Source organism: Nymphaea colorata, chromosome 2 (assembly GCF_008831285.2).
Source record: "Nymphaea colorata isolate Beijing-Zhang1983 chromosome 2, ASM883128v2, whole genome shotgun sequence".
Lineage (NCBI taxonomy): Eukaryota > Viridiplantae > Streptophyta > Magnoliopsida > Nymphaeales > Nymphaeaceae > Nymphaea > Nymphaea colorata.
In genome coordinates this window covers 7,651,774-7,668,641 of record NC_045139.1, presented here as the reverse complement: position 1 = coordinate 7,668,641, position 16,868 = coordinate 7,651,774, and the positions used below count along the sequence as shown (strand labels likewise).

At 42.0% G+C, this 16,868-nt stretch overlaps 1 protein-coding gene and 1 non-coding gene across 5 annotated transcripts; both read right to left on the bottom strand.

Annotated features, from left to right (window-relative positions):
- TRNAV-UAC (transfer RNA valine (anticodon UAC)) lies at positions 1-74 on the bottom strand. The gene has a single exon. It is a non-coding gene; the product is annotated as a tRNA-Val (tRNA).
- Positions 75-2,923: 2,849 nt separating this feature from the next.
- On the bottom strand, positions 2,924-16,868 carry LOC116247771 (uncharacterized). Of its 4 annotated transcripts, none has more exons than XM_050076257.1 (4): positions 14,090-16,868; positions 9,871-11,051; positions 9,734-9,798; positions 2,924-3,728 (listed from the first exon to the last, which is right to left on the bottom strand). In XM_050076257.1, exon 1 carries the CDS (start codon positions 16,398-16,400, stop codon positions 14,307-14,309), a length of 2,094 nt encoding a protein of 697 aa, XP_049932214.1. In that variant the 5' UTR covers positions 16,401-16,868; the 3' UTR covers positions 2,924-3,728; positions 9,734-9,798; positions 9,871-11,051; positions 14,090-14,306. The 4 variants fall into 4 exon arrangements, with proteins under 4 accessions (XP_049932214.1, XP_049932215.1, XP_031475940.1 ...); XM_050076258.1 differs by having other exon boundaries at positions 2,924-3,605; XM_031620080.2 differs by lacking the exons at positions 9,734-9,798; positions 9,871-11,051.

Here is a 16,868-nt window from a genome sequence, read left to right as displayed (position 1 = left end):
TGGTGCTGCCCAGGTTCGAACTGGGGACCTTCAGTGTGTAAGACTGACGTGATAACCGACTACACCACAGCACCTGTTGTGTTATCGTTTCCGACAGAAACTAATTGTAAATGTATACTAAAACGGACTACATTATTTAGTCGACGTTGATGCAATGCAGGCAGATGAAGAAGAGTGGCTCCTACGAGGGTAAATGATGCAGATTAGAAACATGATTTAAGGTTGCATTGTCTATGGAGAAACCATCCTTGTGAAGAAAGCTTCTACCGTGCATAGAACCCCACAATTCCCGGCCCCTAGTGCCATCCAGCCACGAGTTCCCCTACGGCTACCTGGTTACGACTTCACCTCAGTCAAAACCCCCACCCAACCCCTATCGCCATCCAGCCGCAGGTTCCCTTGTTAACGACTTCACCTAATTGAAAACCCTACCGTGGTGCACAGCCCTTTGCGCCACTAGTGGGACACAGAAGTCCTGGGTGATCATTGGTTCAATGCTTTCCGGGAAACCAATTGTGAATAGTTGAGCATTTGTCACTCTTACGCAGTCAAATTTGTCAGACTAACCGAACCTGATTAAAATCCATAATGAGTGTATCTGATTTTATTGAACGCAATGGCAACGAAATCACTAATTCAATGCATACTAGTGCCCTGCGATGCTCGGCCTGACCCGATCTGCTCTCACTCGTACATGATAAAGAAGTAACCAAGTCAATTACTACACTGGCACTTGCAATGGTTTATGATGCGCCAATGGTATAAAGTGGCTTTAACAATGATTTTTAGTCATTTTAACGTTGAAATTTTGAATTTTAAACCATCTAACAACTATCAGCTATATATATATATATATACACACACATGCTCAGTTGAGTAATGACAATTTAAATGGTGACAGTAACCGGGACGGTGAGATGAGAAAATTGATAATGGACTCTGAATAGACAACGGGGCTGGGAAATGGGCCAAGCACTTGGCCTTCTACTTGGATCAGCTTACCAAAGCTCACTTGTAACCAACCCAGTAAGAAATTAAAAAGCTAAGAGAGACTAACTTGGTTCATCTATCATAATAAACAATTAAAATACATTTGTTGTCGTGTATAAGGCCGTTTAAAATATGCAAACACTATATTATATTATCACTGAAAACTTCGTAATACTCAGTAACATCCATTGGAGCCACGACGGCTCTAGTGAGTCGATGCACACAGGAGGCAACGGCGGCCCGACAAAGGGTTACAGAAACCCGCTTCAAACAGTAGAAGCAGACCAAATCTGGCCCCGTATAGTTCAGATTTTGGCCGAATGGCATGATTTCTGCAACAACCGAACAAAAGACGGCCAGTCTGATGTCTGCAAGATGTAATCAAATTTAAATTAAGTATAAACTTGAGCCTAAATGCAAATGACTACCATTAAATCACATCCAATTTGCTTCATCCAACCCAAGAGAACTTTGATTCAGGTTGGCAGTTTAGATAGATCCAACCTTTCCATGTTAATCAAAGCAGGCTCAACGGCATAGCACTGCTGCCAATGGTCATGACAGATTTTTCTCGCAAGACAGATCGTAAAGAACTGAAAGCATGCCTAAGAGAAGATCAAATAAGGATGTTTAAACCAAATGGTTTTCTAAACTTCCTAGCACGAGCCATCGACATATTCATCCACACAGTAACCATGACAAAATCATCCCAACCTTGAACATTACAAATAAGAACCTGAAATTGAATTTCCAACAAGAAGTCGTCTTTTAATAAGATGGTCGGAGATTCTCTTAGAAAGATGAAAGGAGGGAAACAATGCACACAGAATGTCGAACAAATATTTCCAACAGAGGACAGACTTATTTACGAAGCACATAATTAGGATAAGCAGCCGAACATCGTCAGTATAGACAAAAGGGGGGAAATTACCTTATAAATCAAATGTCAAAAATAGATTTGTCAATGACAATTAAATATGGATGACATTAAGTGAATTTACACAGCAGAACTGTCCGCCTGGAACACAAATTGCTGTTTCGTAAAGGAGGATGTCATAAACATTATTAAATCCAACAATCAAATGCTGGAAATAATCACATCATATTTCCTAAAACAAGAATGTGTTCTTGCGAGGTATATGTGTAACACAACAATCTTCTTACTGTCGTAGACTAGATAGGCATACCAACTAAAACAGACGAGATCTGGATCAAATTTGAACATATCTGGACCCAAGAGAACCCAGCTCTTTTCGCAGGCTTACACTGCATCGTGATCTAACTAAATCTCATTTGGGAAAAATAAGAACCTTTATTTCCACAATCTGCGCCCACAGGCACTCCAGAAGATACAAGCAACCACAATCCGTTTACACACTTCTAGAGCACTATTGAAAATATGCAGGTACCTGAATGAATGACGAACTGCCAACCAACTTTCCATCATCAACAAGGCAATCAGATCCACATGCATATACGACACAAAGTAATAAAAGAAGCACAAAATATATCCGTGTCTTTGTTTGGTCACTCCCACACCCAATACGTCTGGGAGCATGTCCTACCAAATAATTCAATGGTAAAGAATCTTTTATCCCCTCAAATAGTAAAAGTCTGTCAACAACTAATAAAGAGAAAAGAAAGAAGATTTTGCGGTCTCAACCACCACAGCATACCCTACCAAGCCAACGACAAAGCAATTATAGCAGTACATAAAAGATGGACAGAAAAAACAATTTAACAAGAGCTACAACCAATCATGGAATTGTGACTGTGAAGCCAACAGTTGCCAGCATGGCCTTACAGTGAAGGCCTTTGGCACTGAGCAGATATCATCAGCATATTCCAGATACAAATGAAGCACTAGAATCATTGTGCACATCAAACATGAATCTTCTCAGGGGAATGCAGACAAAGTGCACATGCAAGTGCATTTAACAAAAAGGTAAACATCAACCAATTACACACTTATCCTAAATGTAGTTACAAGGCAACACATTACATAAACTCCCAGTTACAAATGTGGTCCCTCATTCTGACTTACATGAATGGGGAGTACAAATTAGCAGGTACTTCAAAGCTAAATACAAAATCAAGAACAAAAGAGTATCTACCTCCAGAATACAAGTACAAAGCAAAGTAGGGCTCTAAGCCCTAGTACAAAAGAATCCATAAGCATGTACAATTGATTTCCAGCTGTGGCTCAAAGTACATGATGATTACTGTATCTCCAGATTAGTGGTAATACCAGCAATCCAGACAGGGCACGATATCTACCTTTCCAAACTTACAAGATCCCAAATCACCTTAACAACCAAGAAAGGAAAATAATACAAATCCCACCCACAGAGTATGTTACATATATATTGGTAGGGCAAGTGGTGAGCCACATACACGTATAACCCCATGGTAACCCAGAATACAGTTACAAGGCAACCCAACCCAAGCACCGCATTTTGTTGAGAGAAAGGATTACAAACATCATGGTGTCTGACCCTACACAATAATTGTCAAAGAAGAGTACATGGCAATTGGAACAGTACATACAATTGGTGGAAGGATACACAATCTCTGACATTTCCACACTGAGGGTTGCTGACAGCATAAACCCACATCTGGTAAGATACAAGGTAGAGAAGAAGCCCTGTAAAGACTCTGAGACATCCAGAGAGCAAATCTAAACAGGGTTGGAGATGCGATCATCCAGATTAACAGAAATGAAGCCACTTAGTAAGGCACTTGTGAGAAGCATGCCAAAAAAAACACAAAAAAGAAATCAGGTACTAGAAGGGCCAGTTTGTGTAAAACAAAAATAGAAATGCAGTAAACATGCATTGATGAATAGGACAACATTCTATAGATAAAACAATTATCTAAAAAAGCCAGAACCATTTTAAAATTAAAAAGTTTCAACCACAATAGAAGAGTAGAATATGAACACCGATGAAGGTGATCTTTTGATTACAGGTTTTTCAAGCTTTGACAGTAGAACAGTTGAACCTAAATGAACATTTTTTCAAAAACCCATGTAATAACACTCTAAGAGTCACAAAGCTTAAGCAACCATTATCTCATCCATGGACATATGGTCTCAAATTCATTTCACAGTATTCCCAAGACTCTCACAAAACAAACTATCATAAATGAGAAGCCATAAGATGTGTAATACCATCTTCTTCGCATGGCTCGTCGTCGTAAAATTTATTTACTTTAGATCGCCAAGAGAAACTGAAAAGAGTGGGTTGCTCAGGAATAAGGATGTGCTTTTTGAACAGGAGGGTCTAGTAAAATCAAGGATCATCCCCTTGCTTGAAAGTAAAGAGTTAAATGAATAAATGAGTAAATATAATGCTAGAGAAATGTTTAATAGAAAATTGCAAATCGCCACTTATTAACCAAAAGACACACAAAGCAGTGGACTTGGACAGATGAACCAGCCTGGACTAGCTTATATGGCTCCATGTGAATCATGAAATGGGGTTCAGAGGTAGATTAACATGCTGATATTAATGTAATCCAGTCATTACAGAGCTTAGATTACTAAAAGGCCATCTTGGAATTCCTGGAGCTTCTCTGTGAAGAGAGTTATAGTATATTTGCAAGCCGAGAAAGTACACTTATTTTGTGGAACAAAAATGAACAAATAAATAAAACATAGTTCACTAAACATCATATAATTCATAAAAAAAAAAGGAAACTCTTCATGTTTTAGGATGAAACGAAGATGGCTTGTAAAATGTCATATAAGTTGCAAAAATAACACAAAATTCTTAATTTTCTAGATCTACTTGCAACCCATTCCACAAAAAAAAAAAAAAAAATGCATGCATAGGTTTATACTTAAGACCCCTCCATTTATAAATATACAACTGTATGCACATAGAGCATATGCACATACACACATGCATGCAAAAAGCACAAAGTACAAACAGAAGCTTTCATAGCTATAGTCGGTAAAGAGGGAACATTTCTTAGGACTATAGTTATATTATCATAGTGTTGCTTTCAGTAATTTCTCATAAATGGTTCTATTTCTGTAATAACTAATTCCACTTGAGGTATTATAGCATTTTCTGGAACACCAACGTAAACCAATCTCTTTTATTGATAATAATGGAAAGAGCTGAAGGCCTTTCACCTTTCCATCATGGGACCTTGGCCAGTGCTCTCATGACTCTTAACTCCTGTCTCTTCAGTCCCAATCAAGGTTTCCTGCTGGAAAAGTTTATATGGTATCAGAATAGGTGTTTTGGTATACTCTCTGATTGGTCCAAGGTCTCTCTCTCTCTCTCCCCCACAACCCCCCCCCCCTCCTTTGTTCACCTGCTCAATACCTTTTCCCTTCTTCTTGAACCGCTACTTCATCTGTCTGAATTTGCTCTCAATCTGAGCAGACTCTGTTTGCTGTTTTGTTTCATTTGGGTGGCTGCTTTCTATAAAACACTCACGGCTAGAACTCCTTTCTTATACCTCTCATGTCTTTCCTTTCTTTAGTCCTCTATTCTTACATGGAGAAAAAGAGCGTGAACCTAATGTTTGTCTCCATTCATACATTTGAACCCCCTCTGCTCTTCCAATCAGTTTAAAGCTACAATTTGTGTGCCATGGCTAAAATTCCCGCTTTTCTTTGGCCATAAGCCATCTTTTCTTCCCAACCATTGTTCCTGGAGAAGTTGATGTCCTCCTATTACCTGATCTGGGCAGATCAAATGCCTCCATTTACAACATTAGACTTGATGGACACTTGCATGAGTCTGATCCTATCCCACCTAGGTTCTTTGAAGAGACAAAAGGGGAAGGAGAGAATAGAAAGTCAGTCCAAGACTCCAAATACATATGCTGCTATTGTCTTCGGGTGTGCTAAGACAGAATGTTGTTGCATATCTACCTTGTCTTGGGAAGTACTTGTCAGCACAGATGATGGATGAATGCCAAGGAGATTTGGTGGATGCTCCATGAGATATATTCTCAAATTTCAGAAAAGTATGCCATGTAGTTGAAGGAGGAGGTCTAGAATACAGGAAAAAGGATTCATAAGTTATGGAAAACACGAACAAATGAAAGGCATCTCAGATAAACTGGCCAACATTGGGCAACCCATTGTCGAGGACGGACAAATTTAACGAAAAGGAGGAAGAGGCAAAGGTAAAGCTAGATTTTATTTGTCTAGAAAGGGAATTCTACCATTACCACATAATACTAATGATAGAAGCGTGTGATCATATGTCAGGTAAATAAGAAATGCGGTCATAGTGCAGCAGACTGTTGGGATTTGCCCTCACATGGAGTTTCAGTCAACACTCAACAGAAAGAACCCAGGCATAATGTCAATTTTGTTCAGCATAAGGATGATAATGCATTACAGCCAAGCAATGTGACAGCATCAGACCCTGATATGTAGTACTAATAGAATAGGGGATATGGTCGGGTCTTAAAAGAGTAACAGACCCATTTCAGGCCCTTATAAGGGACTTACATGATATATTAGGGCATGGTTGATCTTAATAAAGTGAATCCCTCGTGCTCAGAGGGCCTTTACCCTAATTCTCAGTGAGGTTAGGCTGCATGTGGGTGAGTTATCTCCCTCTTACAGACTACAGACTTTTAAATTTTAATATTGCATTTTTTCTTTGTACATTTGTATTTCTTATTTTTTCTTTTTCTTGTATTTCTATTTCTATTTTTTTGTCAGTGAACATTTCAGCTGACTCTGCTAGCCGCTGGACTCTCCAACTGTCCAACACCTAGAATTCTAGCCACTGGAGACTCCAACCGCTCTCTCTCACTCTCTCTTATCTTGTATAAATTGTAGTTTTTGTATTTATTGAGGTATGATTGATATGGCAAAAAAGACGCAGTCCATATTGTTTGAGCATCAAGAGCTGACGACATTGCTGAGAGAGGAAATCAGCCACACAGGAGGGTGAACAACTGATGGAAGAGGGATGAAACGTGGGGGGCTGAATCTATGACACCTTCGCACGGTCCTTCAAATCCATCTCCGCCACGTCACCACCTCCTAATGGTGCCTCTATTGGTTTACCAAATACTAATGGAAACGAATGGGTATATCAGCGTCCCAAAATGAGTTTCCTAAATTTTATAGAGATCATCCATTAAGCTGGGCATTCAGGACAGAACAGTTCTTTGATCGTCAAAGAATTCTACCGGAATGGAGGGTCTCTCATGCGGCAGTTCATTTGGAGGGGGCAGCAAACAGCTGGTACAGGTGGTTAGTTGCTCAGCAGGGGAAGCCATAGTGGGATTCCTTTGTGGAGGAGCTAACAGGGAGTTTTGGACCCTCCACATGTGTAGACTACAACGTAGAATTAATCTAAGAAGGTGAGTGAATACCAGACAGACTTTGAAAAATTAAGCAATATGGTAATGGGTGGCCCATCAAATCATTGATTGGCACCTTACTTGAAGGGTTAAAAGAAGAATACCACATAGAAGTGCAGGAGGCAAGGCGCCAAAGTCTCTTGGAAGCTTTTGAGTTAGCACGAATAGCTGAAAGAAATCTAGCAGGCTGATTATCGATTGGAAGGAGAGCAAATGGGTAAGGTGCTGATAGGGAACATGTGGCGATAAAAGAAAACAGAAAGGATTGCCAGCAGCCAATGAACCTCCTAGAAACAAGCAAGTGTTAATTAAAAGATTGAACCCAGACCAGATTAAAGAACATAGGAGGAAGGGCCTTTGCTTTCAATGTGACGAGAAATAGAGCCCCGAGCACACATGTAAAAAGCTACATATGTACTCAATGGACGAATCATGAGAGGCCTCCCGAAACAGTTGATGAAGGGGCAGAAAGTGAGGCTGAGGACACTCTGGAAGAGTTAATTCCTGAGATATCTATTCATGGCTAGGAGGGGACAATGTTCCCCAAGTGATGCATGTGTTGGGAAATTGAAAGGGTGCAACATTAGTATATTGGTGGACATGGGTTCCATGCATAATTTTATTAGGGAAATGACTGCTGAAATATGTGCATGCAAGATACTTGAACAACTAGGATTCAAAGTGGTGGTGGGTAATGAGAGTTCATTACGGTCTAAGGGATGCTACCCTCAAGAAGAAAGAGAGAAAAACAATCAGAAATTCATTGTGGAGCTATTTCCCTGGCTATGGGTAGAAAAGACCTTGTTTTTGGTATTCAATCTCAAACAGTTGGGGAGTGTAGCATGGGATTTCACTGCTATGATAATGACTTTTAAAGGAGCTTGTGGACCTATTTATATCCAGGCTGTAACTGCAGCACAGCCTTGTCGTAATGACAATCTACAACCTACAACCTGCAAAAATTAGACCAAGAGGGACTGTATTTTCTGCTAATGACAACTGAATCGAGCAGCCAGCAGTTAAGTGACAAGTCGAAGGAACCCATCATTTCTGCAAGATATTATGGGTGCATATGTAAGATGTGTTTGAGGGTCTTAAAGTACTGCCTCCTAGTTGTGAATTTGATCACCAAACTAGAGGTTGGGTCTAAGCTAGTTAATCTAAGACCATATGGATACAACCATATACAAAAAGGGGAGATAGAAAAACTAAACAAAACATGCTGATGGGAGATCGAGCCTAGTAGGAGCCCTTATTCTTCTCCAGGCTTGTTAGTAAGAAAAAAATCGCGACTTGGAGATCTTGTGTTGATTATAGGGCACTCAATACAATCATGATCAAGAATAGATATCTCATCCCTGTTATTGAGAGTTGTTGGACGAATTACAAGGGGATGCAATCTATTCCAAGTTGAACCTAAGGCGCAGGGTAATTCGTATGGCCAAGGAAGATATATTGCAAGACCACATTTCATATGCACGAAAGTGATTATGAATTCAAGGTAATGCCCTTCGGATTAACAAATGCAACCATGACATTCCAAGCCTTAACAAATCACATTTTTCGTCCATTTTTTGAGAAGGTTTGTCCTTGTTTTTTCAATGATATACTGACTTACAAAGAAATAAAGAGGAACATCGAGGCCATTTAAGGTGGTGTTACAAGTGCTTGAGAGTCCATCAGCCTCATGGTATATCTTCTAAGCGTGCATTCGGCAGTGAACAAATGTCCTATTTAGGTCACACCATCTCTCAATGAAGACGGAAATGGAAGAGGATAAAGTGGCAGCTATATGAAAGTGGAAGTTACCAATTGGGTTGAAGGGGTTGAGAGCTTTTTAAGCCTTGCAGGTTACTACCACAGATTCGTTAGACACTATGGCCTTATTGTTGCTCCATTGGCCAGCATGCTAAAGAAAGACCATTTTGTACGGGATAGACAAAGACGCTGCATTTGAGAAGCTTAAACAGGCCATTATAAACACCCCAGTTTTAGACACGCCAGACTTCAATAAACTTTACGATGTGTAGACTGATGCCTCCAAAAGTGGAGTGGGAGCTGTTTTAAGCCAAGGGAAACATCCAATGGCTTTATCAGCAAGGCGACAGGAACGAGGTTCAAGAGCATGTCAGCATATGAGTGTGAGCTCACAATGATGATTCTTGCCATTCAGAAATGGCATCATTACCTGGGAAGGAAATTTTAGGTTTTTATCGACCAAAGCAGCTCGGGACACTGTATGCGGCAGAAAAAAATCAATGCCACTCAATTAAAATGGGTCATGATGTTGGCAGGGCACGAATTTGACATCATACGTAAGAAAGGACTGAGAATATAGTAGCCAACTGTTAATCTCGAAAATATGAGGATGAAGGTAAGGCTGAATTACAAAGTTTCTTACCATTGTTGTGCAGGCCTACTTTGGAGATGTGCAAGCTACAATAAGCACATAGCACTTCTAGGACCCTGCAGGAAAAGAAGATGCAGTTGGAGCACAACTCAGTCCAGACTTATGGATATAGGTGAAAGGAACCATACCTTTATTACCAAAACAGTCTGTGTGCCACCGACTTCAAATCTGATCAGGCAACTGATTTCCCATTTCCATGAAGGAGTAGAAGGGGGACATCAAGGGGAAGAGGGGACATATAAGTGAATCCGCTAGACTTTTTTTTGGCCAGGAATGAAGAGGGAAACTGGTAGGACGAACAGAAACTCAGAATATATGAAGGCATCCAATACTTATTGACGACATAAGTATAAAACTCTTCGTCCAGTAAGCCTTCTTCACCCCATGCCTATTCACCAGAATCTCGGAAGACTTGTCCATGGATTCCATTGAAGGGTTGCCCCAATCCAAAGAGGAGTCGGTTACTGGTGGTAGTAGATTGTTTATCCAATATGCACATTTTATAGCCTTGGCAAATCTCTTTTCTGCCAAACAAGTAGCAAAAGAATTCCAAGAACATGTTCGGAAATTGCATGGCATGCTGCGATCAATAGAAAGTGATTGCAACCCCTTGTTTTTTAGCATCTTTTGGCAAAATTGTTTTGCATGACTGAGGACCAAGCTACAAATGAGTACAGCTTACCATCCACAATCGAATGGACAAATGGAGGTTCTTCATTGGGTATTAGAGACCTATTTGAGATGCTATGCTGAATGTCAGCCTCATAACTGGACTGAGTCTCTCTCTTGGGCTGAGTATGCCTATAATTCATTCAGCATTTGGAATGTCTCCCTTTGAAGTGATGTACAGAAGACCACCTACATCGCTTTCACCCTCAAGGATTGCAGCCAGATGAAGTGGATATTCAGCTTCAAACTAGAGATCAGGTGCTTGAAGCTATCAAGAGCAGACTTGCAGCGGCACAGAACAAGATGGCCCAACAGTACAATAAGAAGCACCGTGATGAGGAGTATGACGTTGGACAATGGGTTTATCCCAAAAATTTTCCAGCTAGAAGGGTCCAGCGCAAATCAGCAGGAACCCACAAGCTCTCAGCTAGATATTCACGAGCTTTTGAAATTTTGCATGGAATTGGGAAGTTGGATATAAACTACAACTTCTGGAGGACACATCCATCCATCCCATATTCCATGTGCCCAAACTGAAGCCTTGTTATTCAAGGAACGACTCAGAGCAGGTGACATCATGAAAAACAAGTAAACATAGAATCCTGAGGAAAAACAAAAATGTCTGTTTGGTAGTGAAATTCTGCAACAATGATAGACAATAAGAAACATCAGGTACAAGTCATGCACAAGGATAATGGCAAATGGCAGTACAAACTGCTCAAGATTGACAGCCTGATGAGTGAAGCACCAGCTCGGGAAAAAAAGAGATGAGATTAAGAAGATTATGCAAAATACGAGGGAGAATTAGGAGAATAAAGGAGGCTTATGAACTCTCCAAGAACAAAAAAAACTTCAAAAATAAGAGGACGTAACAAAAGAAGCAGACCATAAAAAGAAGAATGGACATCTGATCTCATAGACAATATGATGCTCAACATAATACAGCAGAGACCACCATTTGGTACAATAAAGAATCATAACAACATTGATGCTAGAGATTTCGAGGAGGAAAAATATGAAGGTATAAGAGGCAAAATTGGCAAGAAGAAATAAGCAAAGCAAGGAAAGAAGAATGAAGATCTGATATCATAAACAATATGATCCTCAACATAAAGAAGAAGAGACCATTTAGTACAATATAGAATCATAACAAAGTTGATGTGAGAGGTTTCTAGGAGGAAAAAATATGAAGCTAATCAGGTATAAGAGGCAAAATTAGCTAGAATGTAGATCAACAAATTGACGGCACTCAATTGTTCTCATAGCCTGGCAAAAAATAAATACATGACAAAACAGGCAGAATCCGTGTTTTTAAAGGCAGAGAAGGTAAAATTAGCAAAAATTAGATTTACAAATTGAAGGCACTCCCCCATTTTTCCTTTCAAAAAATTAATTCCAAGAAGCTAGTTGGACGACACCATCCTCTTTCAATGTTCTCTTGACTAAACAGCTAAAACCCCAAATGAGCTTGAGCACTAAACGGTATATATACATATAAACATACACACATGCATACAAACATAAGTATGTACATACATACATGCACACAAAATATAAATGTACATAAATCAATCATAATTCATACAATTTGAGGGTTTATGATATTGTATACATTATACATCCATACACAAATATATAAATATATAAGAATGAGTTCAACCAGTCTCATTTGGGACTAGGTTTTCAATCCCCTTTTTCGCCCACTCTCTCGTCTACTTTTCGTTTTTCTTTTTCCCTTCTCACAGCCATCCTCTATACCTCAAGAAGTGAATCCAGGGATGGGAAGAGACTTGAAAATCCCATCCCATTTTGAGACTGGTTTTACTCATATGTAACAACTCAGCCTACTCCCACACCGGGCTCAGACTTCTGCTCTAGCGGGTCTCACTCACCACTTAGTAGCTTCGGTTCTAACCCCTAAAAGGCTAGAAACCAAGACAACCACTTAACCAACCTCCTTATAAGCCCTTGATAAATATAAGGGACTAAATTCCTCATACGGGCATTACAATCTATCCCACCTAAGACGTGTCCGCGCATGTAGGACCTTGGTCGGAATGTTGAACTAGGCTTCTGGTTTGGCGGATCCCAACCTGGCCCCTAGCAGATTCAATTTCATCCTCAGAAAGGCTAGAAACTAACACGACCAATTGCTAAACCAACCTCCTTATAAGCCCTTGAAGATTTTAATAATTTTCAATACGGGACTAAACTCTTCACTCATAGGCTGTTACATATGTGTGTGTGTGTGTGTGTGTAAACCACAATTCAGAAAGCCTGATGATTACAATCACAAGGCATCCATATATAATGATTAAATAGAGCATCCATGAGACAACTATGGTTGGATAATCTTATCCCAAAAAATGCAAATAATTAACATGTAGTACAACAACTCATTAATAGGCGCAGAACAAAAAGTAACTGCCATGCACTTTCCATCAATCAGTAAACCGTCTTTCAAAAAAAAGACAGGAAAGTGTGCACAAAAAAACCTTTTCCTTCTACATATCATAACAAAACATATCCCCTGAAGGGCCTGAACAGGAAGAAGGTAGAAGGCAACCAACCCAATAAAACATGAGAAGGAAAAAAGGAAAACATTCCATCACTGACATTTTTGTTCTCCTACAAGCTCCAGCAAATCACAGAAACAATAATAGGAAAAGAAGAAGCAGCATATGTAGACAGCTTAACAGCCTATTACATTCAAGAACTTGTCGATAGCACCTCAATTGCCAAATAAATGGAAGTTTCTCATTTGGTTTTACTGGCTCTTTTGTAGGTTAACTTGTGGAGTGAAAAGTAAAATATGTTGAAATGAATAAAGCAAGAAAAAAGTTAAAACTGTTTTATTAAGAAGCAAAGCAAAGTAATATCACAAAATGAAACCATTAATCATATACCAAAGTTTAACGACCTTGCACATGGTAAAAGGAAATCCATGGCAAGTTGAATCTAAGTTGCTGCATCACTAAGGGAATACTCTCCCACAACCGAGCAAATGGCTAAAGTTACAAATAAAATAATACAGCTTGGAAAAGAACCTGCAATGACTCAATGCGCATCTCAGACAAAGAAATTATGAAACAGCATAAAAATATATTGGAAATCATAGCTCAACTCAGTAGAGAGTTCAAAGAGCAGCAAATAATAGAAGCAGCAATAAGGAGCTAAATTCCACATTCCTTTAAAAAAGTGGCACAAAGCCACCATGTGTTTTCTTCAAATATGCTACATTAGAACGTACTTAATCTAACTTAATTATTCAAAACTGAATCCGATTTGCAATCACGCAAGTGGACTATATGCCTTTGTTTGCCAGTATTCAAAAAGCGAAGGGCAAGAAAGGCCTTAGAACATACAATGACCATTAACAACATGGAAATAGGGAAAGAAGAATTCCGGGATCGTTCACAGATTACATATGCTTAAGTTCCAGTTCATGGACCGGGCGCAGGAACCCCAGTTTAAAATCAGAACCACACCGTAGATAAAGCAAGTAGCTTACTGCCCAAGCCAACACTAGTAAATCAAATACACTAACTGTTTGAAACTACCAAGTACCTCCATCAGACAAGTCCATCAGTTGGGTTCGTTTAGTGTTTTGGATGAAGATAAAAGAAATAACTAGCAAAGAGAGATGCACCCTCTCTTGCCACACCATGAGAAACTTACTGTTTGAACCCTGATGCAACAATTCTGCCGACTGTGTTGCCACCAGAAGTCAGCAGGAAGGAGCAAGTTCGTCTTGCCACCAAGGAAGATTGAAGCCTCGAAAGTAACTCCCACCACCCTGGCAGCAGTACATCAGAAGGAAAACTAAGGGAAGTGAGCAAATGGGATTTAAGGGAAATACTGCTATCATGTCATATGACAAAAACTGAGAAATTCTTCATTCAGATGGCCGGCGTCTCCTCTTCCCGTAGTCTACATCCCTAGATCGAGACCGTTTTTCTTCTTCTTGCGACATCCTAGTTTTGCTTCTAGACCTTGAAGAGGAGGACCTTCCTCTATCCCAATCTTCCTCGTTGCCCCAATCTCGTTCTCTGTTTCGGTGATCCGAATACCCTTCTTTGTCGTCCTTGTATCTATGACGGTCCCAATCTGCCTCTCTATCATCACGGTGTCTCCTATCAGAATCACGCTCCGAACCACCTCTTTCCTTGTCTCTTGACGTATTTCCTGATCTTCCACCTCTGTCCTGGCTCTCGCCGTATGCATAATCAGAAGCTCCATCATCGCCATAGCTAGACTCTCTGGTTCTTCCATGTTCCTCAGGTGTCCACCCTCCCATTGATGGATCAGTCCACATGCCAGCAGGATGCCCGTCCATTCCAGGAGTACCCATCATCCCCATTCCATTAGCAGCCATTCCACGACCAAAGAATGCAGGGTTGACATGAGGCGCCACACCAGGAAGAGCGACAGCATTGTTGACGGCTGGAAATGTCGGCATCATCCCGGGAAACGCAGGGGCAGGGAAACCACCATAGATGCCTCCCCGGCCCATATGTGAACCATATGTTGGATCAAAACCAGGTCCCATCAGCCCCTGCGGATGCATCAAGGCGCCCGGCGGGCCACCTACTGCAGGGCCACCAAAAGCACCAGTCATCATACCTTTCCCAGCACCAGCACCACCACTTCCTACCGGGGCGCCACCACCACCCATATTTCCTTTAACCCTGTTTTGCATATAGTTCCCACCTTGACCTCTGTTCTGCATCCCCTGCCCACCTCTTCCCGAACCCATCCTGCCATAGTTCCGGTTATCACCCATTCCTCCTTGATAATTCATCCCACCATTCCTATTACCATCGTTGTTGTTAGCACCACCTCGCCTTCCCTGCTGCTGAGCTTGAGCCTGTGCCTGCGTCTTGTTGAGATAAGCAGCGCCCATCTGCCTCAGATTCTGCTGGGTAGCGAAGACGACCACGCAGGGACGGCCATTGAAAACGTGACCGTTCATCCCTTCCATACAAGAAGCAGCTGCTGCAGCGTCGTAAAATTCTACCTGGCAGTATCCCTTGGACTTGCCACTAGCTCTCTCGTCAAAGAACTTGATCTCTTTAACCTTCCCGTACTTAGAAAGCTCGCTCTCGAGCTCCGCGTCCGTCGTCCACCAGTGCAATTCCCCGACGAACAGCATCGTGTTGCCATTGCTCTCCACCATCGGCTGCATCTGCTGCTGCTGCTGCTGCTGAGGCGGCGCCGGCGCCGGCTGCTGCATTTGCTGTTGCGGCTGCATCTGCATCTGGAGCCGATGCTGAGGCTGAGGCTGAGGCTGAGGCTGCATCTGCATCGGCTGTGGCTGCTGCATCTGCATCTGCTGCAGAGGTGGCCGGCTCGCGACGATGCCAGGACCTCTGTTGACCCCTCCAGGCATAGATGTCTGTCCCCCAGCCATGTTCCCCCCTTGCTCAGGGACGCCAACACCTACTGGCTTCCCCTGAAGAATGGATCCACGATGCTCCAAATTCCCAGCCGCTGGATCAAGAGGAATTTCCGACGCCCTAGCTTTCGGGGCAGCGTAATCATTATTACCGGAGGAAAACCCACCGACGCCGCCGACGCCGGTATTCGTGCTCTTCCCATCCTGAAACCCAACGCCTGGAATGTTGACTCCCACTCCCGGCGGTTCCGACGGCCTAAATCCGGAGCTACCGACAGCAGATGATGATGGTGCAGCGAGAGGTGCAGGAGGGGGTTGAAGGCCGTTCGGGATAGGATGTAGGTTGGAGGGATTAGGGTTAGGGTTGGGAGGATGGTGCTGCTGAATGGAGTTCATGAAACCCTCGCCGACGTTGACGTCGTTGTATAGATCGTCGTAGTCATCATCCTCGCCGAGAAGCTCCTCCTCCGCCAGCGCTGAGATGGCGCCGCCACCGGGATACTGGAGCTTGTGGCCTCCCCCGGGCGCGCCCGCCGCCGCGGAGGCCTCGTCCTCGTCCTCGTAGTCCAATTGCTCCTCCGACATCGGGTCCATTGTCGGTTGCGGGAGAACAGGTGAAAAGGTAAGAGAAAAAGGAGCAGGGGAGCGGGAGGGAAGGACCAAGGGGGGGAGAGAGAGAGAGAGAAGGGGAAAGAGAGCTAGAGAATGATAGACGCTCCTCTCCTAAACCATCTTCCCTTCTACCAACTTCAGGATTAGTGTTCTTCTTGTTTACCGTGCTTCCTCTTACACACCGTTGAAGGAAGAGAGAGGTATCGAACGACGGATCGGAGGTGGGATTCGTGCGTGTCTGCGTAATCGTTATTACAGGTCGATCGATCGGCGAAAGGAAGTGGAAGAAGAAGACGACTTTGAAGTTGAACGACGTTTCAAAGCGAACTTTGAAAAGTCTTATCCTCTCCCCCGTCCCTTGTTTTCTTCCGACGCCATGCTCTTCAATTTCATGTGTTTTTTTTCTCCCAAGTGCAACCAAACCTCTCTCTCCCCCCTTGTTCTCCGAAC

Coding starts and splice junctions, on each gene's coding strand:
- LOC116247771 (XM_050076257.1), bottom strand. CDS start 16,400: ATGGACCCGATGTCGGAGGAGCAATTGGACTACGAGGACGAGGACGAG.